This window comes from Rhinolophus ferrumequinum, chromosome 26 (genome assembly GCF_004115265.2).
Source record: "Rhinolophus ferrumequinum isolate MPI-CBG mRhiFer1 chromosome 26, mRhiFer1_v1.p, whole genome shotgun sequence".
In the NCBI taxonomy this organism is placed as follows: domain Eukaryota; kingdom Metazoa; phylum Chordata; class Mammalia; order Chiroptera; family Rhinolophidae; genus Rhinolophus; species Rhinolophus ferrumequinum.
The window spans coordinates 3,695,348-3,714,834 of NC_046309.1; the positions used below are offsets into that span (position 1 = coordinate 3,695,348).

General features: G+C 56.7%; 2 protein-coding genes across 2 annotated transcripts; both read left to right on the forward strand.

Annotated features, from left to right (window-relative positions):
* The first annotated feature begins 958 nt into the window (after nucleotides 1-958).
* LOC117017973 (late histone H2B.L4) lies at nucleotides 959-4,694 on the forward strand. Its single transcript, XM_033098634.1, has 3 exons — nucleotides 959-1,023; nucleotides 2,218-2,434; nucleotides 4,458-4,694. Exons 1-3 carry the CDS (start codon nucleotides 959-961, stop codon nucleotides 4,692-4,694), a joined length of 519 nt encoding a protein of 172 aa, XP_032954525.1.
* Nucleotides 4,695-6,424: 1,730 nt separating this feature from the next.
* IQCA1L (IQ motif containing with AAA domain 1 like) lies at nucleotides 6,425-19,336 on the forward strand. Its single transcript, XM_033098635.1, is given in 20 exon segments — nucleotides 6,425-6,435; nucleotides 7,073-7,400; nucleotides 8,286-8,405; nucleotides 8,718-8,903; nucleotides 10,661-10,732; nucleotides 12,211-12,416; nucleotides 12,880-12,964; nucleotides 13,394-13,522; nucleotides 13,658-13,733; nucleotides 14,094-14,108; nucleotides 14,111-14,199; nucleotides 14,972-15,067; nucleotides 15,161-15,204; nucleotides 15,994-16,076; nucleotides 16,253-16,360; nucleotides 16,842-17,041; nucleotides 17,469-17,555; nucleotides 17,730-17,907; nucleotides 18,284-18,522; nucleotides 19,030-19,336. Coding segments are annotated over 20 exon segments (2,457 nt in total). The 3' UTR covers nucleotides 19,135-19,336.
* The last annotated feature ends 151 nt before the right edge of the window (nucleotides 19,337-19,487 follow it).

The window sequence follows — 19,487 nt, forward strand, 5'->3', positions numbered from 1 at the left end:
TCAGTGGGTCTGGACCAAGGCCAAGAACCAGCCTTCTAACAAGTTCTCCGGTGATGCTGATGCTGCTGGCCTGGGCGCCGCATTTGGGAACCAGTCTCCTGGCACATGTTTTTCTGAGTGCTTGAGGCTCTCCTGTCACACAACACTTGGGACGCTTGTTAAAAATGCAGCTTCCTGGGCCCCAGATCTACGCATTCCATTGGGTGAGATAGCAGAGGTGCAGGAATGGTGGGGAGGCTGCCCTTTCACACCGAAGTTTGCGAAGCTCTGTTCCTTTCACACCGTGATGCAGGGAGTGCTGTACTTACTTGTCCACGGCCTTGTGGTTGGTGCTCCCAGCCCAGGGCTCTGCACGGCCCATCAGCGTGAAGAGCTCTTCCGCCTTTGCGCCAACAGTGGCCATCCCTCCCCACACGGGGCCTCACTCCGCCTCTGAAACCTCAACACAGCAGCCATCCCTGTGGGAAAACGTACACAGCCATCATTTTCCAGTGCCCGTCATAGTAATTCACGACTAAACAGAAGTCCCAGGTGCTGTGTAAATCCTCAAGGAGCTCATGACCTAATGGGAAAGCCAACCAGACTAGAGAACAAATCAGAAGCTAAATTGTGGCTTAGGTGGTGGGAGCCACAGAAGGATTTGAAAGGGAGGGACATTTCCCCAAAGGCGGGGCTGGTGCTCTAACATGAAAGATGAGAAGGATCTTCTCAGGTGGCCAAGAGCAGGACAGTGAGCTTCAGGTGGGAGCTGTAGCTGAGCCTGAGACGCCGATGCCACCTGAGGGGCGAGGGCTCCTACCCCGCCTGCCGGTCCTGGCTTTGCTGCCTTGTGCCCTGAGTGGGGTCAGGAGCAAAATGGCCTCAGCCTATTTGGCCTCAGCCTGTCGGAGTAGCAGAGACTGGGTTTGGGGGAGGAATGGTATTGAGAGAGCTGTGGGGATAATGAGAATGAAGACGAATGGGAGCTCCTGCTACTTCAGCCCAGGGGCTGCTGGGCTATGTGAAGAAGTCCTGTGAAAATCGGTGGGGTCCGCGTGTAGTGTCCCTGGGGTGCTAGTGAACTGGAGGAGTGGAAGTAGGAGGCGAGTTGGCTGGTCTGTCCAAAAAAACTCATCTCAAAAATTTTCAGAATGCTTAAAAAGCCCACAAAACACGTATTTCTGTAAATGCCTCATTTTGGATGAAGAATTGCCCTCCTGGTCCTCTTAAAACAAACCTTAGCATGTAAGCTACGGCAGGATGTTGGGAACCGAGTGCAGGGGTGAGTCGTGTGGGGTGGTTGCTCAGATTTGCCTTCGCCCACTGACAGCTGATGCTGGTCTTCGCTGCTCTTCCCACCTCTTCCTGATTCCAAAAACCCTTCTTTTCCCCCAGCCTATGCTTTTCATGTTGCTCCAGATTTCTTTAATCACGGCATTCAAGGACCTGAAAACTGGCTCACCCATAGGCGCAAAGTGAGACACCTCACTCATTTCACGGCAGCCTTTTGCTTCCCTGAGTTGGCAGCTAACTTCCACAGGGACCCTACATCTGCTTTTACGGAAGCATCCAGTGTTTCTCCCCCCGGCTCCTCCAGTCCTCCAAACACCCCCCACCCCCGCAGCGCCTCCCAGCTGTGGTTTCCAGGTGCTGAGTCTGGGCTGTGTCCATCCAAGCCTCTGCACCCTGACATGTTGACTCCACTCGGATTTTCACACCATTGATCTCCCACTCTTCCCGATTACATTGCCCTCCTCCCCAATTGTAGCCAATCTACAAAACCAGCTTCAAATCCCCTTTTGTTCCCAAAGCCTTCTCTGGCTACTGTAGCCCTCACTGATTGTCTTTTCTGTACGCTGTCCCCACCACACACTAGCCCTTTGACTCTTCCCTAATTGTTCCACGTGAACCAGTCCTGTCTCTTCGGCTGTATTGCAGGGCTAGGGGGGCGCAGGCACAGGGGAGTGGTGCGGAGCCTGTGTCCTTTCCAACTCTTCCCCAGCACTGAGCCATGCAGAGCCCCGTGGGTGCCGGGAGATTGCGTGGCGAGGTTTGTTGGTGTGAACTAACAAGTGTGTTACACTGGAAGATGGTCGCGTGGGGCTGGGGGCTGGTGGAAGGTTTCTTATTCAGAGACAGGAAATCACCAAGGGAGAGGAGAGAGCAATTAGTCTCTTTCAAGATTAGTCCAGAGCCCGTCCTGGATGGGGTTGGGCCAGCCCCGCCCCTCCGTCCCAGGTGCTGGTCCCCAGCCCCACCTGGCCAGCTGCTGCAACTTCATAAGAGGAGCCCCAAGGGGTGGGAGACAGCTGCAAGGAGGAGAATGAGCACGGAGCATGGACAGCAGCAGCCGTCCGGGAGCCGCAGGGGCCGTGGCTCCAGCGACAAGAAGTCCCGGAAGCGTAGTCGGCGCAAAGAAACCTACTCAATGTACATCTACAAGGTGCTGAAGCAGGTGAGAGTGGAGAATGTACCGGCCTGGGGCGGGTGCTGGACTGAGTCGGGACTCGGGGCAGTCCTGCACGGTGGCGAGTGGCCTCACGCACGCCACGGTCGTACTTGCTCTCGGAGGCTCCTATCCCTCTTAATATGTGTTGTGCACCTGTGATGAGCAGGGGACGTGGAAAGCCTGCTCCCCACCACCGTCCAGAAGCTTGCAGGGCTTTTGGACAGACAAGACGATTATGTGGAACGCTAGGTGGGGCATAATTAATAGGGAAGGCCGGAAAAGTAGGCTGGTGGTGATGAGATGCTACGCACATTATGGTGTGAACGAGAAGCGCTAGTTAGCGATGGCTAGGGCCAGGGAAGCGTCATGGGAGCTGAAGTCTTGGGACAGACCTTCCAAACAGGTGGTGCGCCGTCTCCGAGGAGCTGTGGGGTTGGGCTACCTTAGACATGAGAAACCTGACGTCCATATTAGACTCAGGGCTGCTGAGTCACATGGCCTGACAGCCGCAGAGGTCAGGCCCCCCCTAGCTCTGGCTGAGCCCCTTGAACACTTCCCGCTGGTCCCACCCCCTAGCCCACAGGTGCCCTCTATTCAGGCAGCCTACCAGTGCACCTGTGAGAAGCCCCTACTCCTGGGACTCGCACACTGACAGTTTGAGGCATCAATGGGTACCCAACCACCCATGTGTCTGCAGGATCAAAGGCAACCCTGCCTGTAAAGCTGCTGCCCTGCTCAGCAGAGCCAGGCCCACGGAGAGGCAGGTAGCTGTGTAGCCTGCCCAGCTCTCTCCAATCTGCCTAAGACGCTTACCCCTCCATTAGATTGGCTCCCAGACGTGGAGCCCGTCTCCAGTCTGAATCCCATTAGCAGTTTTAGTGACCTGGCAAGCTGGTCTCTGGGAATGCGTGGTGGGGTGGAGAGGATTGGCCAAAAGGGCAGCACCAGAGAACAGACTCCAATGTCCTGAAGAAAACGGGGTGGAAGCGGGTATTTGTGAGCCCTGTGGCTTAGCCTAACTTTGGGGCTCAAAAATGGTGAGAGAAGGGTTGGAGCAGGACTGGCCCTGCAGAGAGCTGCTGAACGAGTCACCCACACACTGCAAAATCCTGTCAGGGGGCGGGGATGCAGGTGTGGGGAGCCACTGTTTCCCCCCGCAACCCTGAGGAGAAGGGGAAGTGATGACAACACAAGGGGTTTAGGCTAAACCGACCTTGTACAGGCACAGATTCCCTGCACTCAGTGGTGACCGGAGGCATCTAGTTTGGTCTCCACCATTGGCTTGATGTGTATCATTGGGGAGTCACTCACCTCCCACTTTGCCGAGAAACACTTAATGTCTGCTTCCATTTTGGGATTATTTTCGGGTCCCTACCATTTGTTTTATTAGAGATCACCAAGTTTGTGACAGGAGGAGAAACTGAGGCCGAGGAACATGACTCATTTGAGACAATAGAGTGATTCAAGGTCCTGCCACAGAACCAGGTCTCCTAACTCCTAGTCTGGTGCTGAGACTGTGTCTTACAAGTGTGACCTCTGGCAAGTCATTTGATAACAATCCACCAGGTTAAGTGCGCACCTCTAGGAATAACCTTCCTTATGCTTGTACAAATGTTCAGAGACGTGTATTTACTGTAACACAATCTAACAGCAAGAAAACAGACAAAGCCCCGAAATGTCCATTAAGAGGACTGGTGACAGAAACTGATTCTTCCACACCATGGGACACTACGCAAATGCGTTCACTGGGAAAAGCACGACGCTGTGGAACTGACTCCGTTTGTCAAAGACAGACGTCCACATGTGCTTCCACAGGAACTCGATCGCATTACCGCTTGCGGTTGGGGGAAACCTTTGCTTTTCAACTTGGCTATAGTGGTATGAAAATGAATCCCTCTTGCCATGTCTCTCGGCCTCTGGGAAGAGGCTGACGAGGTGGCCTTCCAGTCCTGCCTCCCCAACTTGGGGCCGGGACCGCGGCCTCAGGCAGAGCCTCCTCGTTAACAGAGGGGTCCTGCCTTTTCTCCAGGTGCACCCCGATATCGGCATCTCCTCGAAGGCCATGAGCATCATGAATTCATTTGTGAACGATGTGTTTGAGCGGCTGGCCAGCGAGGCCGCCCGGCTGGCCCAGTACTCGGGCCGAACCACACTGACGTCCCGGGAAGTCCAGACAGCCGTGCGTCTACTGCTGCCCGGAGAGCTGGCCAAGCACGCCGTGTCTGAGGGCACCAAGGCCGTCACCAAGTACACCAGCTCCAAGTGACCCAGGGCCTAACTTAAATAAAGGGTGAACCACTCCCGCGCACTGTGGTGATTTGAAAAGTGGACATTGTGAAGTTGAGGTGAGTTGGGGCAAGGAGATATCACCACTTTTTATGGCCCCCAAGGTGGAATAAGAACACTTAGTCATAGTGTTGAAAAACTGCTTTCTGGGGTGTACCCCATGAGTGACGCATGACAAATGTTCTAATTGGTAGTGAGCTGAGGTAGGACGTGGGGCTGGATTAGAATCCTGGATATGCTGCCAGCTGTTTCCATCACACCCTCTCTGGGGCTGAAATTCCTCCTGTATGTTACTCTTCAGGCCACGGTTTGGGGGATGCTGTTTCCGGCAAGCTATCATTTTTGTCCTGTGGTGGGCATAGGGGCTGTGCAGGGCTATCCTTCAAGATACAAACATGGAATGGATCCCAGGAGGCTCCCGGGATCTATAAGATGTCTTTATTTTCCCCTAATATTTTCTTCTCCTTCGTTTCAGAACAAATTGGTGGGAATGTTTCTGAGACTCCTAACTTTTCTTCCCCATTTTTTTTTTTTTAATCTCTAACCCACATAAAAAAATGGCAAAATAGTGCAGTGACCACTTGTACGTCCCTTACCTGGATTCACCACTTAACATTTGACCCACTGGCTCTTTCTCTCGCTTTCAGCTTCTGCTCTAGCTTATGGGCATGTGACTCATAAAGGCTGGGGGTTGGGGGGAAGGGGTGGGACTTAGTGAATTAGTGCAAAATCCTCTGTGTTCTCTTCGTCACTGGATACGCTCAGCTTGTGGCTTTGGACTCTGTGCTGAGAAGGCTTCCCGCCATACCAGCTGCCACTGTCTTGCCGTCCTACCTACTCCACACGCATTTTCTCATACGAAGAGCTTCACGTGGCAGTGCTCTGACCTGAGAACTGATTTTCCACACGTGGCTCCCACAGCTAGAAGGGGGCCCCCTGAGCCTCCACTCTTCCCAACTCCCAGTAAATGTCCTACCTTGCTACTCAAGGGGCGATTCAGAGAGCAGCAGTGTCGACACGCCTGGGAGCTTGGTGGGAATGCAGAGTCTCGGGCCCACCTCATTTTGACAAGAGCCTCGGGTAACTCGCACAGTGACGCCTGAGAACTCATCTCTTGCTCGTCCTCACTGCTGCCTCCCTTCCCCGCCTTTCCTTTGCCCTGTGCCTTATATATGTATTTATTCCTAAGCCCCTACTTAACACTGAGCTGAAAAGGTCACCCTCAGCTGACCAGAGTCAGGAGGAAATGTTTTGTAGTTTCCTGAGAATAGTCTTCTGAGCCTCCAGGACAGCCATCTACCAGAGCAGAGGGTGCTGGGTCTGAATCCAGGAATATAGGGTTCCTCCAGCTGAGAAGTGTATTTGGAGTAGTTAATGCCTTTGGGACTAATATTCACCCAGAGCCTCAGTTACAGGGTGACTTCAAATAGTGACCATTCTTTATTTGATCCTCACAAAAAAAGTGAGGACCAGAGCTGACCCCACACTCTGCCCTGACCTTCTAAGGCTTGCTGCCCTCCCGCTAGTACGTCCTCTGAGATAAGTGTCCCCAATCCTGAACCCGCAGCCACCTCCCCTCATAGCCTTAGAACATTGAGACAATGGGACAGAACTGGGTTGTTCTGGCTTTGGGGGTGGAGTCAGGGTGGGACCACAGAGATTCTGTGGATTCCATGACCAGCTCAGAGGGCAGCGTGAGGAGTGGGCACGATGTCTGAGCGGTGAGTGAGGGGCCGGAGTGGAGCCCCCAGGGCTGGAAGAGCAAAGTGCTTCCCGGGTGCTGTCAGGCTGGGGCCTCTGGGTGGGGCGAAGGCCTGGGGGGGCGCGGTTCTGTGCTGGGCCAGGCCTGGCTGGGCCCCAGACTCACACACAGCCACCCTGGCAGCTCCCGCGAGTCAGCGTTCGCTCTTCAGACTTCCTTTGGATTATTAATTCCAAAACCAGGGCTCTGCCCTGGGGAAGGGACTGTTCTCTGCACTCGTCCCTCACCCCACTTCTGCCCACCATCTTAGACCATTGCAGCATCTCTGGGCTGCACCCTTACGCTGGAGGGGCCAACTGTCTGCTGACTCCTAAGGCGTCTTCCTTACAGTGACCCCCTAAGGGCCATGTCCATTCTTCATTCTCCTTGCTTCATTCCCCCAGTGACCTCCGTCTCACACCTCCAAGCCCCAGTGTGCTCACTGTAACTCCCCTCTCCCTTCACTGAGCTCCGCTTGGGAGCCATGAGTAACCTTCACATCACACCTTCTGGAACCCCGGCAAGTTCGCATTCCTCCAAAGGCCCCGCGGAACCCCTCCCACCGTCCCCACTCCTCCGAGGCTCAGAGAGCCCGGGGCTCGCTGCCTCCTCTCCAGAGCTTACCAACGCCTCTGGGACTCCTCCCACGCCACCCTGCAAGAGCTGCTGGACCGGGAGCAGCCCCTGCTGGAACCCGTGCCCAAGCGGGACCGGCAGTCCTTCCAGTACAGGATCTCGTCGCTCTACCTGTGCTACCTGGGGCTGCTGCGCCGGTTCGACACCCTGTATGACCAGATGGTGCAGCCGCAGAAGAGGCGGCTGCTGCGCCGCCTGCTGGACAGCGTGGCGGGCCGCGTGCTGGAGCTCAAGGAGGAGCTGGTGCGCGCAGACCTGTGCGAGACCCACTGCCTGGACCACGTGCTGCAGGACCTCAAGCTCACCACGGTGCGCAGGCCCCTCGTGGAGCCATGTCCAAGCCAGCGGGGGGTGGTGGAGGAGGTGGACTTCACCTCCTTTGGACACCCCTAGCGTTGGGACAGCTGCAAGGGAAGGAGGGCAAGCAGATCAGATCGGGGGATGAGGTGTGGTCGCTGAAGGGCTTCAGGAACTGAGGTGGGAGGTGGGGTCCGGGGGTGCATGCAAGTAGTTGGGGATCGCTAGAGAGTCAGGCTGGAGGTCCAGCGTGGCTGGGCAGCCCCGGGAACACAAGGGATTGGTGAAGAGTCCTCCAGCGCTGCTCCTCCAAGTGTGGTCCGTGGGCCAGCAGCTTCAGCATCACCTAGGAGCCTGCAGAATCTCCGGCTGCACCTCAAACCTACTAACCTGCGCCTGCACTTTAACAAGACCGTCCGGTGATCTGTCAGCACCAACAGGCTACAGTGTACCGCCAGTCGGCCCCCAAGGTCATGGTTCACTGCTCCACACCCAAAGCAGTCGCAGAGCTTCCCGACAAGCTGCGTCCAACTGAGCTGTGCACCTGAAAAAACAAACAGATTCTCTGGGCCCTGCCATTCTGGTGTGGGAGTATTGGGAGGGCCTAGGAGTCTGCATTTTAAGAGCTGTCTAGTTTATTCTCATGCGAAGCCAGGTTTGGCACCACTGCTCATTAGCTACCATGATCCTCCAGAATTCAACTCTGGCCACGTGGTCGGGGCAAGGGAGAGAGGCATGACTGTCAGGGGGATGGTAACCCAGAAATCTCCCACCCCAGGGCTCTAGGATAGAGGAAAACAGTGCCAGGGTCTGTGTGTGCAGCTGAAAATGGTCATGGATTGGCTAGATGGCCCGGCATTTGATTCCTGACCCTCTTTCCCCCATATTGCCCCAAAGACAGAACTGGAGGTGCCAATCCCCAGATACTTCCGGCTGGAGCAGTCCAGTGTTCTGAGGGAGCAGAGGCTGATGCTGGCGCAGATCCTGTCCAGAATGGGTTCAGTGTCCTTAGAGCAGGTAAGTCAAGGAGACCCCTCCCTTACACCTCCCAGACGCCTGCTCCCGGAATAGAGATGCCTCCCTCTATGGGACGCAGAGAGGCCCTGCCCTGCCCTGTGCCACTCGCAGAGTGAACTTTGGGTAATCCCTGGTCTCCTTCAAGGCTGCTCTTGTGTCTAACACCAAGATGGAGGGATAGCTCTTGGGTACCTAGGTACCCTGGGATGGCCATGCCCCCAGCCTGTCTTTTGGTGGCTGATCTCCCAGCTGCCCGCATGGATGCAAGCCCTCCCTCATCTTCTTCTGCTCCTTTGTCTCTGCTCTGGCCAGGACTTTCCAACAATGCACCGCACTGAGGCCATAATCCTATTGCAAACAGCCGAGCGGGCCAGGCAAGGCCGGCTCCGAGCCGCCATCATGCGAGAGATTCGAAGAGAGGAGGAGTGGGATCAGAAGATGAGGGAGGACGGGGGGCACACGTTCAATCAAGACCAAGCGGCTATCACCATACAGAAGGTAACCCTCTAGTGCCCAGGAAGAAGGTCAGGGTAATCACCTCCTCCAGGAAGCCTGCCTAGCTCAGCAATGGATGACAAGAGGTGCAGGATCTCTATCCCCAAAAGGACTTGAAGTGGGAGACCATAAAAACCTCAGAAACAGAAGGGTCATTAAAAGTAGGGGAGAAAGATCCATAATAAGGGAACAGAACAAAATAGATGATCATTCCAGTAACTCTTAAGACTGTTAAAAATGAGTAACTAAAATGTGTCCAGGGCCTCTTAGCACCTGAGGCAAAATGAACCATGATGAAGAGAACTGACGTGATCCCGTGTGTGGGCCCGACCTCTCTTATCATTGTCCAAGGGGCTGCTAGCACAGCCCCACTGGGCAGTAGTGGTTACCAGCTTGACGAGCCTGGAAGGGCCCTAGGAAAATTTCAAGCAAAGTGGCAGAAAGGGGCCACTTTGCTCCTGTAGCCATCGCCACTCCTGGGGCTCACTGGCCCTGCTCGGTCACAGGAAGTCACTTGGCACCTTTTCTTGCCAGAAGCAGGCCCAGAATGGCCAGTGTAGGGCTGGGTCTCTCCATCGGGTATCGGTTTCCTCTGCCACGCCATCTTCTCTCTCTCAAGTCCCAGCGCCTCAGAAACTTCTGTCTGCCAGCCCAATAGAAGAAGTTTAGAGCCACTTTCTACCCCAAACCAGAAGCAAACCAACTAAAAACGTGAACCCTGAGGAAAGATACCCTCTCCAAATAGGATAGATTTGATTATTGATCAGCACGCAGAGTGTTCCAATCTGATCCCTGCATTTGGGTGACAAAACCAATGTCCCACTGCCCCATGGAGGAGGAGATCCTTGCCTGCAGGGCTCGCTAAAGCAAGTCTTTTGAGAGGAGGGTCGGCCCCAAAGACAGAGCCCCGGTTCCCCCTGGGAACCAAAGCAAGTCATTTTGTCCCTGTTACCAGCCATCAAGAGTATGGAATTCCTGCATTCCAGTCTTCCAGTTCCCCAGTAAGGGCTAATCAAAGGCCAGGAAGGGCACTGAATGAAAAGCACTTAGTTATCATGGGCCTGCTAGTCCCAGGAACAGGAAGACAAGCCAGGACAAGAGCTGGCTCCCTGAGGCGACCTTAGGGAGTGGAACCTGCCCGGCAGGTACTGGCCCCGCCTCCCTCTGTCCGCTGAGCTGCCCTCCCCTGGCTGGCACAGGGCTGTCCACAGGGCTGAGAGTGACTGGCGAGCTGAGAGAACAGCACTGGGCAGGAGTCAGGAAAACTGGCCCCAGTCTCAGCTCTGCAGTGACAGGCGTTGGGCCTAGGAGAGGCCGTGACCCATCACCAGCGTTGGTTTCCTTGTGTCCCAAATGTAGGACTGAATTAGGAGAGCTCCACAGTCCCTACAGCACTGATGACTATGTGCCTGGGTGGGATCAAGTATTTATTCCAAGTGCTATGGGAATTCTGAGACAGGAGAGCGGCGAGTGCTTCTTGGAGAAGGTGGTGCTTGAACTCTAATCGGTGCCTCAAAAGACACCGCAGAGCGGGACTGCTTGGGAGTGCCTCCGCTCCACCCTGTTCCAGGCTGTTCCAGTTGCCCACCAGCTGCCCTCCTGGAGGTGCCTCCCACAGCTCCTCCCCCACTTCCACCCAAACCTCCCGTGGCCGGACCTTCCGAGATAGTGACTGCTCGTCCTCCCTGGGGCTGAGCTTGAGAGCCACGTCCCCTCAGAAATGCAGTGTGGGGAGTGTCTGGGCCCGTGTGTCCCCCCAGGTGTGGAGAAGTTACCTGCAGAGGAAACGCACTCAGCAGGACCGGCGAACCGAGATGGAATTCATCGGCATGGTGAGCGCCTCCTGGCCCAGGCGGCCGGCTGGCCAGTGCCTGGGGCCGCGCCCTCATCGTTGCCCTCTGTGCCCCACCCCAGAGCACAGCCCTGTCCAGCCCCTCACTGCCCACCACTCAGGACTGTGGTGGGCAAGATGCAGGAAGGCAGGCTGACGCCAGGGGACCCTGAGGGGTGCTTCAGGGCTTGGTTGAGAAGGAGGGGCAGGACCTGAAGGCTACTGCCAAGCCACGCCCCTTCCCCGCCCTCCTGCTCCTAGAGCCCCGAGAAGGATCTCAAGTGTAATTGGGGGTGAGGGATGGTAGCACGAGCGTCCTGGGCCCCTCGTCTGTGCCCCTGGCTGGAGGAGAGGCTGCATGCCTGGGCCCAGCAGTGGGAGGAGGTTCAAGGCCAGGGGGAGGCTCTTACAGCCTCTGGGAGAACCCCGGGGACGGGGCAAGTTGGGATGAGGCAACCCATCACACCAGAACATTTTGGGGACCATGGGCTCCCCATTTGCTCTGGGGGCCCCAGACTCACTTCGGCCCTGCGTTCAGGGGTCAGGGAGTAGTGTGAACAACACGAGGAGTGTGCGTGTGCGTGTGGGGGAGTGTGGGTAGTAAGAGGGGCAGGCGGGGGTGGGGGGTGGGGGTACACAGGAGGTGGAAAGGCCCGCTCATTCCCTGAATCTTTCTGTCCTTGCTCTCCGATCCTTCCTTCATCCAGCTGGCCTCCACTGACTTAGGAATGGAAGGGCGACAGGGATGAGGGACATGACCCCTGGCAGGGGCTTTGCAGTGGGCAGAGCCCATGGAGTCCTGGCTGATAAAGAGGGCTGGGGAGGGAGCTGAGGGGGGGCAAAGGATCAGAGACCAGGGCTGGGACGGCTCCTCTAGGAGCCTTGGGGACATCAGAATGAGAGAGGGGCCAGGGGTCCTGCCTGGGAGCGGGTGTTGGGAGGCTGGAGCTGGACGCTAGGGGGCCAGCGGTGGGCCTTGGCGGGGAGGGGCCGGGGCGCCGGGCATGGCAGTGGGTGAGGAATGAGCCTGGCCTCCCGGCCCATCAACAGTGTGAGCTCAGCGTTTTCAGTAATTGTCTCTGCGCGGAGTGATATTTAAAATACATTTGGGAGCCAATGAGGCAGGAAAGTGGCTGCTAGCGCCGCTGCCAACTCGGGAGCGGGCGGGGGTGTGGGTGGGGGCTGGGGCCGGAGGCTCACAGGGGAGGGGGTGCTGCGGGAGCAAGCAGGGGGGCCAGCCCGGATGCATCTAGCAAACTCATTATCGGAGTAATTTACACAGACGAGTTTCGGCTCCAAACACAATTTCTCCTGATGTAGCAAGCCCGTTGTTCCGTGTGGGTGTGTATGCGAGGCCTCGTGTGCGCCGTGTGTTGGAAATGAGTGGGGGGCAGGTGTGCGTGCCTGAGGCCCGGTCCCACTTCCCCACTCCCACTCCTGAGTCCCTCAGCCTCCTCCCCCCCCACCCCACTTCCCCAGCTCCCCTCGCTCAGGCAGGTGGAATCCTTGGGCAACATGTCCCAGGCCAGCCCCAGGGGGAATGCCGGCAGGCTCCGCCAGATGGAGAAAGAAGAGGAGTTCCAGGTGGCGCTGGGGAAGACCCAAGACTCGCTCAGAGACCTCGAGGGGCCCTTCCTGAAGGAGCAAATGAAGGAGCAGATCCGACAGTGGTTTATTGAGTGCCAGTCAGTGCCCAACCTTGGCGGACTCAGCCTCCACCCCTTTCCATCCTCACTTGTGTCCTCACACCTTCCTCTCCTCTGATCCACAGTGTACCCTTTTCTCCGTTCACCCCCATCCACGCGACACACTGCTCACATTCGGGTTAAACCTGGGGCCCCCAGCCTGTGGGACCATCTCCACACATGACTTCCCATCTCCCCAGATGGAAGAAAACACGGCAGAATAAGATGGGAAGAGCATCCAGGAATGTCCCCTGACTCATCCGTCCTTTCTGTTCTGAAACTATCTGTTTCTTCCCTCTCCCCCTGAATCTCCCTGGTCCTATATCTTTGCCCATATTTCTCTCTCTCTCCATCTATTCATCCATCCACCCACCCTCTACCCACCCCTCCATCTACCCATCCATCCAGCCATCTGTCTATCCACCCACATGTCCATCTCTCTAACCATCTTATGTTCCCTTAGTGCTCTTACTGGCCGGTTCCCTGATTATCCAGATGAGTCTTTAGGTGGATCCTACCTGATCTTTGCAGACAAGACTCCGGAACAGGTACTCTGAAGGTGGAGGCAGGAGACTTTCTGTGGCCGATGGAGTCTGAGGTTGCAGAGAGTACTGAGTATAAGCTGAGGACGGCAGTGGGGGGAGGCAGGGGTGTTGGAAGAAGCACATGTAGTCAGCAAGACTTGGGCAGGAGGAGGGTACCTGCGTCTGGAGAAGGCATCCTTGGCCAGGGAGAGGAACTGTCTGGTGAGAGTATTATGGCTGCAGAAGCCTGTGGGCCAGGAGAGAGCGGCAGCTCTGATTGGAACACTCCATCACCGGTGCCCTTCTTCCTGGCCCCCAGTGAAATCTCTGGACGTTGAGCCATCTGGACCTACCAGTTCCCCTAGGCTCTGGGGACCCTCACTCTACCCCAGTTCTCTTATTTCTGTAAAATCCCCTTGATCTTCATTTAAATGTCTTTATCCTGGATCACAGGTGAAAATGGAACTGGAGATGCAGGTCGAAGAGAGCAAAAAAAAGAACCAAGAGAAAAATAAGGAAAAAGAACAGGAGAAAAAAGAAAAGAAGAAGAAAAGGAAGGAGAAAAAAACCACGATAGAGGACGTGAGGACCAAGTGGGCAGAGACAGCAAAGTCTGAGGGGATTCTGGTGGGAAGGCTGGTCTGGGTGAGAACTGGGGTCACAGTTTATGACTGATGGAGGTAAGGGGGTCGAAGTCAAAGGATGTTTCTATTCTAGGAAGAAGATGCAATGCTGAAAGTGTTGCCATCCAAATTTATACCCATGATTAATGCTGGACATGAGGAGTATAAAAGTAAAAGGGGAGAAGCCCGGGAAGGTGTCCAGGCCTTGTGGGGCCTTAGGGGGACATTTGGTCCTGGGGAAAGTGGACATATGCCACGTAGACCATGAGGTGGCAATGTGGGTGTGTAGGCCAAAGGAAAATGCCAAAGGGGAAGGGGATGGGCGGCGTTACGGGTTTGGGTCTGTATCCTGCAGTCACAGGCCTTGGCATCAGGCCTCTTTCTGTGGTCTGGGGAGAAGCAGTGGCAGGGAGCCAGGTGAGGAGAGGGGGACCAGCCTGGGTGAGGTTCCTGGCCCATGTGCGTGAGCAGGTGTGTGAGTACACCTGGGACTCTGACCTCCATTTGTCTGTCCATCTCTCCGCACTCAGATCTGTGGAAGAACCATATGACAGCGTACACCCCGGTCAGAGTTTTGACCCTGAGACCCTCCGGGTGGAGAAGAGGAAGGAGGTGGAGCAGGAGCTCCGGAAACAGGTGGGCGTACTGGCTCAGAGCTTCGCTGCAGGGCCCCTCTTCCCACCAGGGCCTCCAGCTGCTTCGGGCTCTGTCCTCGCTCCTCACGTCCCCAGTCTGTCCATTCTCTACAGCATTCTCTAGGCACTGCCTTCCCTAGGTAGTCCATCTTGGTCCATCTCGGTCCCCACTGTCCTCTGCCTCTCCGGCATCCCTCTTTCTCCCGGGGTGGAGGTGTGGCCTGGAGGTGAGGGAATAGGAGGTGCTCTGAGCCGAGGTCACACCCACCATCCTCTCACCAACGCTTAAAAGAGCTGAGAAGTGTCCCACCCCAGTGCCAGGTACCTTAGAAACATGAGATCACGTGACCTTTGCAACAACCCCTGAGGTAAGCACGGTGATTTTCCTGATATTAAGCGTGAGAAAACTGACACTGAGAGACCGTGCAATTGCTCAGGGTCACACAGACTCTAAAGGGTTGGTCTGGGGCTTCAAATGAAAGCTGGTTGATTCCATCCTGGGGCTTCTCCCACACTGCTGCCAGTTGAGAGCAAGGCAGGATGTGGATTAGGATTGGGCATGGACGGGGGCAGGGACCAGGGAGAAACACCAAGGCTGAGGGTTCCAAAAGAACACCTGGGCAGGTAGGTGGCCACCCGCTGCCTTCCCTGGGCTCTGCTGGCTCCACCCCGAGGCTCCCCTCCTCTCCTCCACCCCCGCCTCTGTCCCCACCTCTCCCACCTCACCTGCCCAGCCCCTGGCTGCCCCACCGCACTGTCTGCTGTCTCCCTAGGTGGATGAGCTGATGCGTCAAGAGCTAAAGAATCTGCGCCTGGCTGTGGACAGGGAGGTGGGGAGACCCTTGAAATTTCCAAAGGCAAGATGAGGGGCTTGGACTGGGACTGGAGAGGGTACACAGTGGGCGAGGCACGGAACAGACGGCAATTTCCTATGTGCTTGTTTCCAACCAGAAACTACTGAGAAGAAAGCTGGGAAGAAGAAGGAAAAAGATCTGACATCAAACAGGTAGTAGACCTTCCACATCACGGGGGGCGGTGGAGCAAGCCCTGACCCAGGACAGATCCGGCTGCTGGTCCTGGTTCTGTTGCTGTGTGACCTTGGGAAAGTCACTTAACTTCTCTGACTCCCTGTCCTCATTAACCAAGCACCTCTCCTGCCAAACTCACAAGATAGCTGTGAGGATCAAATAGAGACATAAGAAAGTGAATTGAAAATGGTGATGCAGAGTAAGATGTGAGTGGCGTGTTGTTCTAAACGCTCCTGGCCTCTGTTCGTCCTCCGATCAGCTCTTCCCCCTCCAGAGCCATCTCCCCCCCTGGCCTTCCCACTTTGAGGTGTTGAAGAACTTGTCAGTGGTCCCTTTCTACTCACTCCTCTGGGGAAGCGAGTCACGCACATATTGACGTTAGCTGCTTTAACAGCCACCCCCCCTGGAGCGTGTAACACCTTAAATGTGGTTTCTAGGTAGAGGGCAATATGTCACCCAAATGACTGGGTTTCTGGTGGTGGAACTTTGGGCCGTGAGCAGGCCGAGGAAAGTTGTATCTCAGAGGGCGCTGGCCCTTCTCACACCCTCTTGACCCACAGAGCACCTGCTGTGGGCAGAATGCGTCCTGGACCAGTGGGTTGGCACGGCGCCTCCTGACGCTGGCTGTCCAGTGGCACTATTGATATTTTTACCCACAGGGTGTTGGGCAGGAGGGTCCCTGAGGCCCCTCTCCTCATGCCTGTGGTGCTCATCTCTGTCTCCATATCCTTTCGTCCTCGGGGGTCCCCTGCACCATCTTCTGCCAGGTCCATGGACTCTCTGTTTGAAGAGCTCGTTACTTTGAACCTTCTAAAGAAGAGCGAGACCGTGGCATTGAAAGACTATGTGGGTGAGACCCCCCCACCCCAGCGTAGGCTCCCAGGCTAAGGCACGGTGCCAAGGCCCCCGGCCACAGCCTTCCTGGTGGCCGAGTGACACCCTCTGGAGTGAACCTTCTCCTGTGTGGCTCTCTTTCCTGGCCCGCCTAAATGGGTCCCACTCACCAGGTGGCCATCTGTCCCCCAGGTGACTGCCTCTATCTTGGATCCACTCTGAGTTTGGCCAAGAAGCTGCCCATGCCTTCCCTGTTTGACATACGACAGAACATGGCCTTGTACGGGGTCCTTCGTCTCGGTGAGACGCCCTGTGGGAGGGAAGCCTGGGTGGCTGAGGCGTGCATGTCCCCGGTGCCAGGAACCAGTGGTGGACTCTTCCAGTCCCTTACTCAATCTCAAGTGACATCTCGTCTCTGTCCCATTCCCAGAAGACTGGAATCTTTCTGAAGCGGTTGGTCCCTTGCCCTTTAATTGCACCCCTTCATGATACAGGGGTGAAAACAGATGGCATGGGAAACAGAAAGGGCAATGGAAGGAGGCAGAGAGCTCCCTCCTGACACCCATGTATAGTTGTCGTGATTGCTGAGCCATTGGAAGGCCTCTAGGCTGCCACTCTCGCCTTGCTTGCCTGGGGACTGCTCAGGTGTCGGGAAAACAGTGCAGCCAGGCTCTGAACCTCATCTGACCCAGCCCCGGCCTTCGGCCTCGCCTTGCACAACGTCCCACCCCAGTTCCCCTGCCGACCCACTGTCTGCCTCTGGCCCTGCTTCCTCTCTCAGGCTCCCCAGATATACACTCCATGGCTCCCCTCATCCGCTCCATCCTCCTGGTGGGCCCCTCCGGCATGGGGAAGAAGATGCTGGTCAAGGCTGTGTGCACAGAAACTGGTGCCAACCTGTTCGATCTGTCGCCTGGCAACCTGCAGGGCAAATACACTGGCAAGACTGGGGTGCAGAAGATAGTGCAGATGGTCTTTAAGGTGTGGCATTTCTAGTTCTCAGACTGTGACAACAGGGCAGGGTGGGCTTTATGCTCAGCAGGTCACACATCTGCCTCGCTGGTGTGACTTCCGGAGCTGGGAGGTCCTCACCAAGCTCTGCTAAGAGCTTGTGGACACCTGGAGCCACAGTGCTGGGGGAGGTGGGTGGAAGTGGGGAGGAAAAACAAGGCTGAAGATGCAGCTGGCCCCCCCGCACTCCTCAGGGAGGGTAGGGACACTGTTCCCATGAGGTGCGATGGGTGTGCAAAAGGGCTGGCAGGTGAGGTGGGCAGGACTTGGGGAGTGGAGGTGGCGCTCTGAGGCCGCCACTGCCCGAGGCCGGCCCTGACCCTGGCTTGGACCAGATGGGGGGTGAGCCTTGCCCAGGGATGTCTAACGTCAGGTTTCTGTTCTCTGACCTGCCCAGGTGGCTCGACTCCTGCAGCCGTCTGTGATCTGGATTGGGAATGCTGAGAAGAATTTTTATAAGACGGTCCCAAAAGAAGAGCAGGAGGTGAGGGAGCGTGGCCAAGCAGCCCGAGCCCGTGGCGAGCCCCCGACACCTCAGCCACTGCTGCAGTCTGCCTCTCAGGCTCCATGTGAGGCTGAGCAGGTACCCCGAGAACCTAGAAGCCCATCCGATACGTCACGGTGTCCTGAGCCCACCAACCCTCCCTCCCCAGAGCAGATGGACCCAAAGCAAATAAAAAACGACCTCATGAAGGCCGTGCGGCTGCTGAGTCCCGGAGACCGCGTGCTGCTAATAGGAACCACGGAGCGGCCCCAGCTGGCGGAGATGAAGGCGCTGTGCCAGACCTATGAGCGGGTCATCTTCATGCCCCGGCCTGATTATGCGTCGCGCTACGGTGAGGCCCCGGGGAGCAGTGGCAGGCCCGGGGAGGGGGCCGGGGACCACCCCTGCCAAAGCCTCCCCGCCATTCTTCCCATCCCCCATCACGGCTCTGAGCAGTGCCACCAGGGCCAGGTGCTCTGGAAGGGCAGCCACACAAATGGCCCAATGCCCTGGGTGCTGGCCTGGTTCTGTGGACACAGGCAGGCCACCTAAGTCCTTGGTGCCTCATTTCCTTGTGTTGAGTGGGGGCGGGTTACCCTACTTTCCTGGGAGGAGTGGCGATGCTGAACCTAGAGACGCTCACTCTCCAGAAGCACACGGCTCGTTTCAGGCACAGGTGGCGGTATCCACTGCCTCTCCCCGCCTCATGTCTTCCCCCAAACCTGCAGTGCTCTGGAAGCGGATGCTGGAGGCCCAGGGAGTCCAGGTGACCCAGAGCCTGGACATCAGTGCCCTGGCCAAAGTGTCCGAAGGCTACACAGCTGGCCACATTCTCAAAGCCATCCAGTCGGTGCTGACCGAGCAGCGGCTCCTACGGCTGGCCAAGCGGCCCCTGGTGGCCTCAGAGTTCTTGGGTCATCTGGCGAAGCTGGAGCCAGTGTACAAGGAGGAGGAGGAGTCCCTGAAGGTGAGGCTGAGGGTGGGGGAACCCAAGGGGGAGGGTCGTGGGCCCGCACCCACCAGGTAGTCAGCCCTCTGAAGCCCCAGGTGCACAGCGCACCGTGGCCCCGTCTCTCTGTCTCTCTGCTCCCCCATGGAGTTCCTTCAGCCTGGAGGGCAACAAGAGGTCACAGGGAAGGCCGTGTAGGCAGGACCAGCCCACCTGGTTTCCTTGAGGGTGGGAGCCTGAAGCCCTAACCTGTGTATTGGGAGCCCTTGGTTGCTTCTGGCACCAGCTGCACTCACTTCCCCACCTCAAGTCAGTGGCCACCCCCAGGGTGGCAGGATGGCTGCAGGGTGGAGGGGGGAGCGCTTGTCCCTGACAGTGGCTGACACTGGAGCCCGGAGCATATGGTGCAAGCAATAGAAACCGTGACTCTAGCAGGATACTGGCCTGGGGAGAAAAGGCTACTGAGGACACAGAGCCATAAAAACGGGAGGCAGAACCCAGGGCTCGCCTCTTCTTCTGACTCAGGACTGGTACTTCAGCACCCCGCTTGGCAAGAAAATGATGAAATTTATCGAGGACCAAGAGGCCCAGGAGGCCAAGCTGGCGAAGGAGAAGAAAAAAAAGAAGTGACAGCTGAGGCTGAGTGCCCGAAAGTTGCAGAGGGACTGGGCAGCCCCCCATGGGCAAAGGGGCCAGAGAGCAGAGGCATAAACGCCCAGATGGCTTGGGGACCAGCTCTCTTTGTTCATCTCTGTGCTTCTGCCCCTTGTTCTGTGTCCCCTGCCTGTGCCCAGCCTCCACCTCTCACCCCACCCCTCCCAGATCTCTGACCCCCCCACCCCGGGCCTTCTTCTCTTGTCATTCTCCTGTCCTGGCTCCCCGCTCCCTTTCCTCCTTGAGGTATGTAAGGGAGGAAAATAGGAAGAGAAGAGAGAGGGAGAGGGGATAGTGGGAGAAGGAAGGTCTCAGTAAGTAGAGAAAGG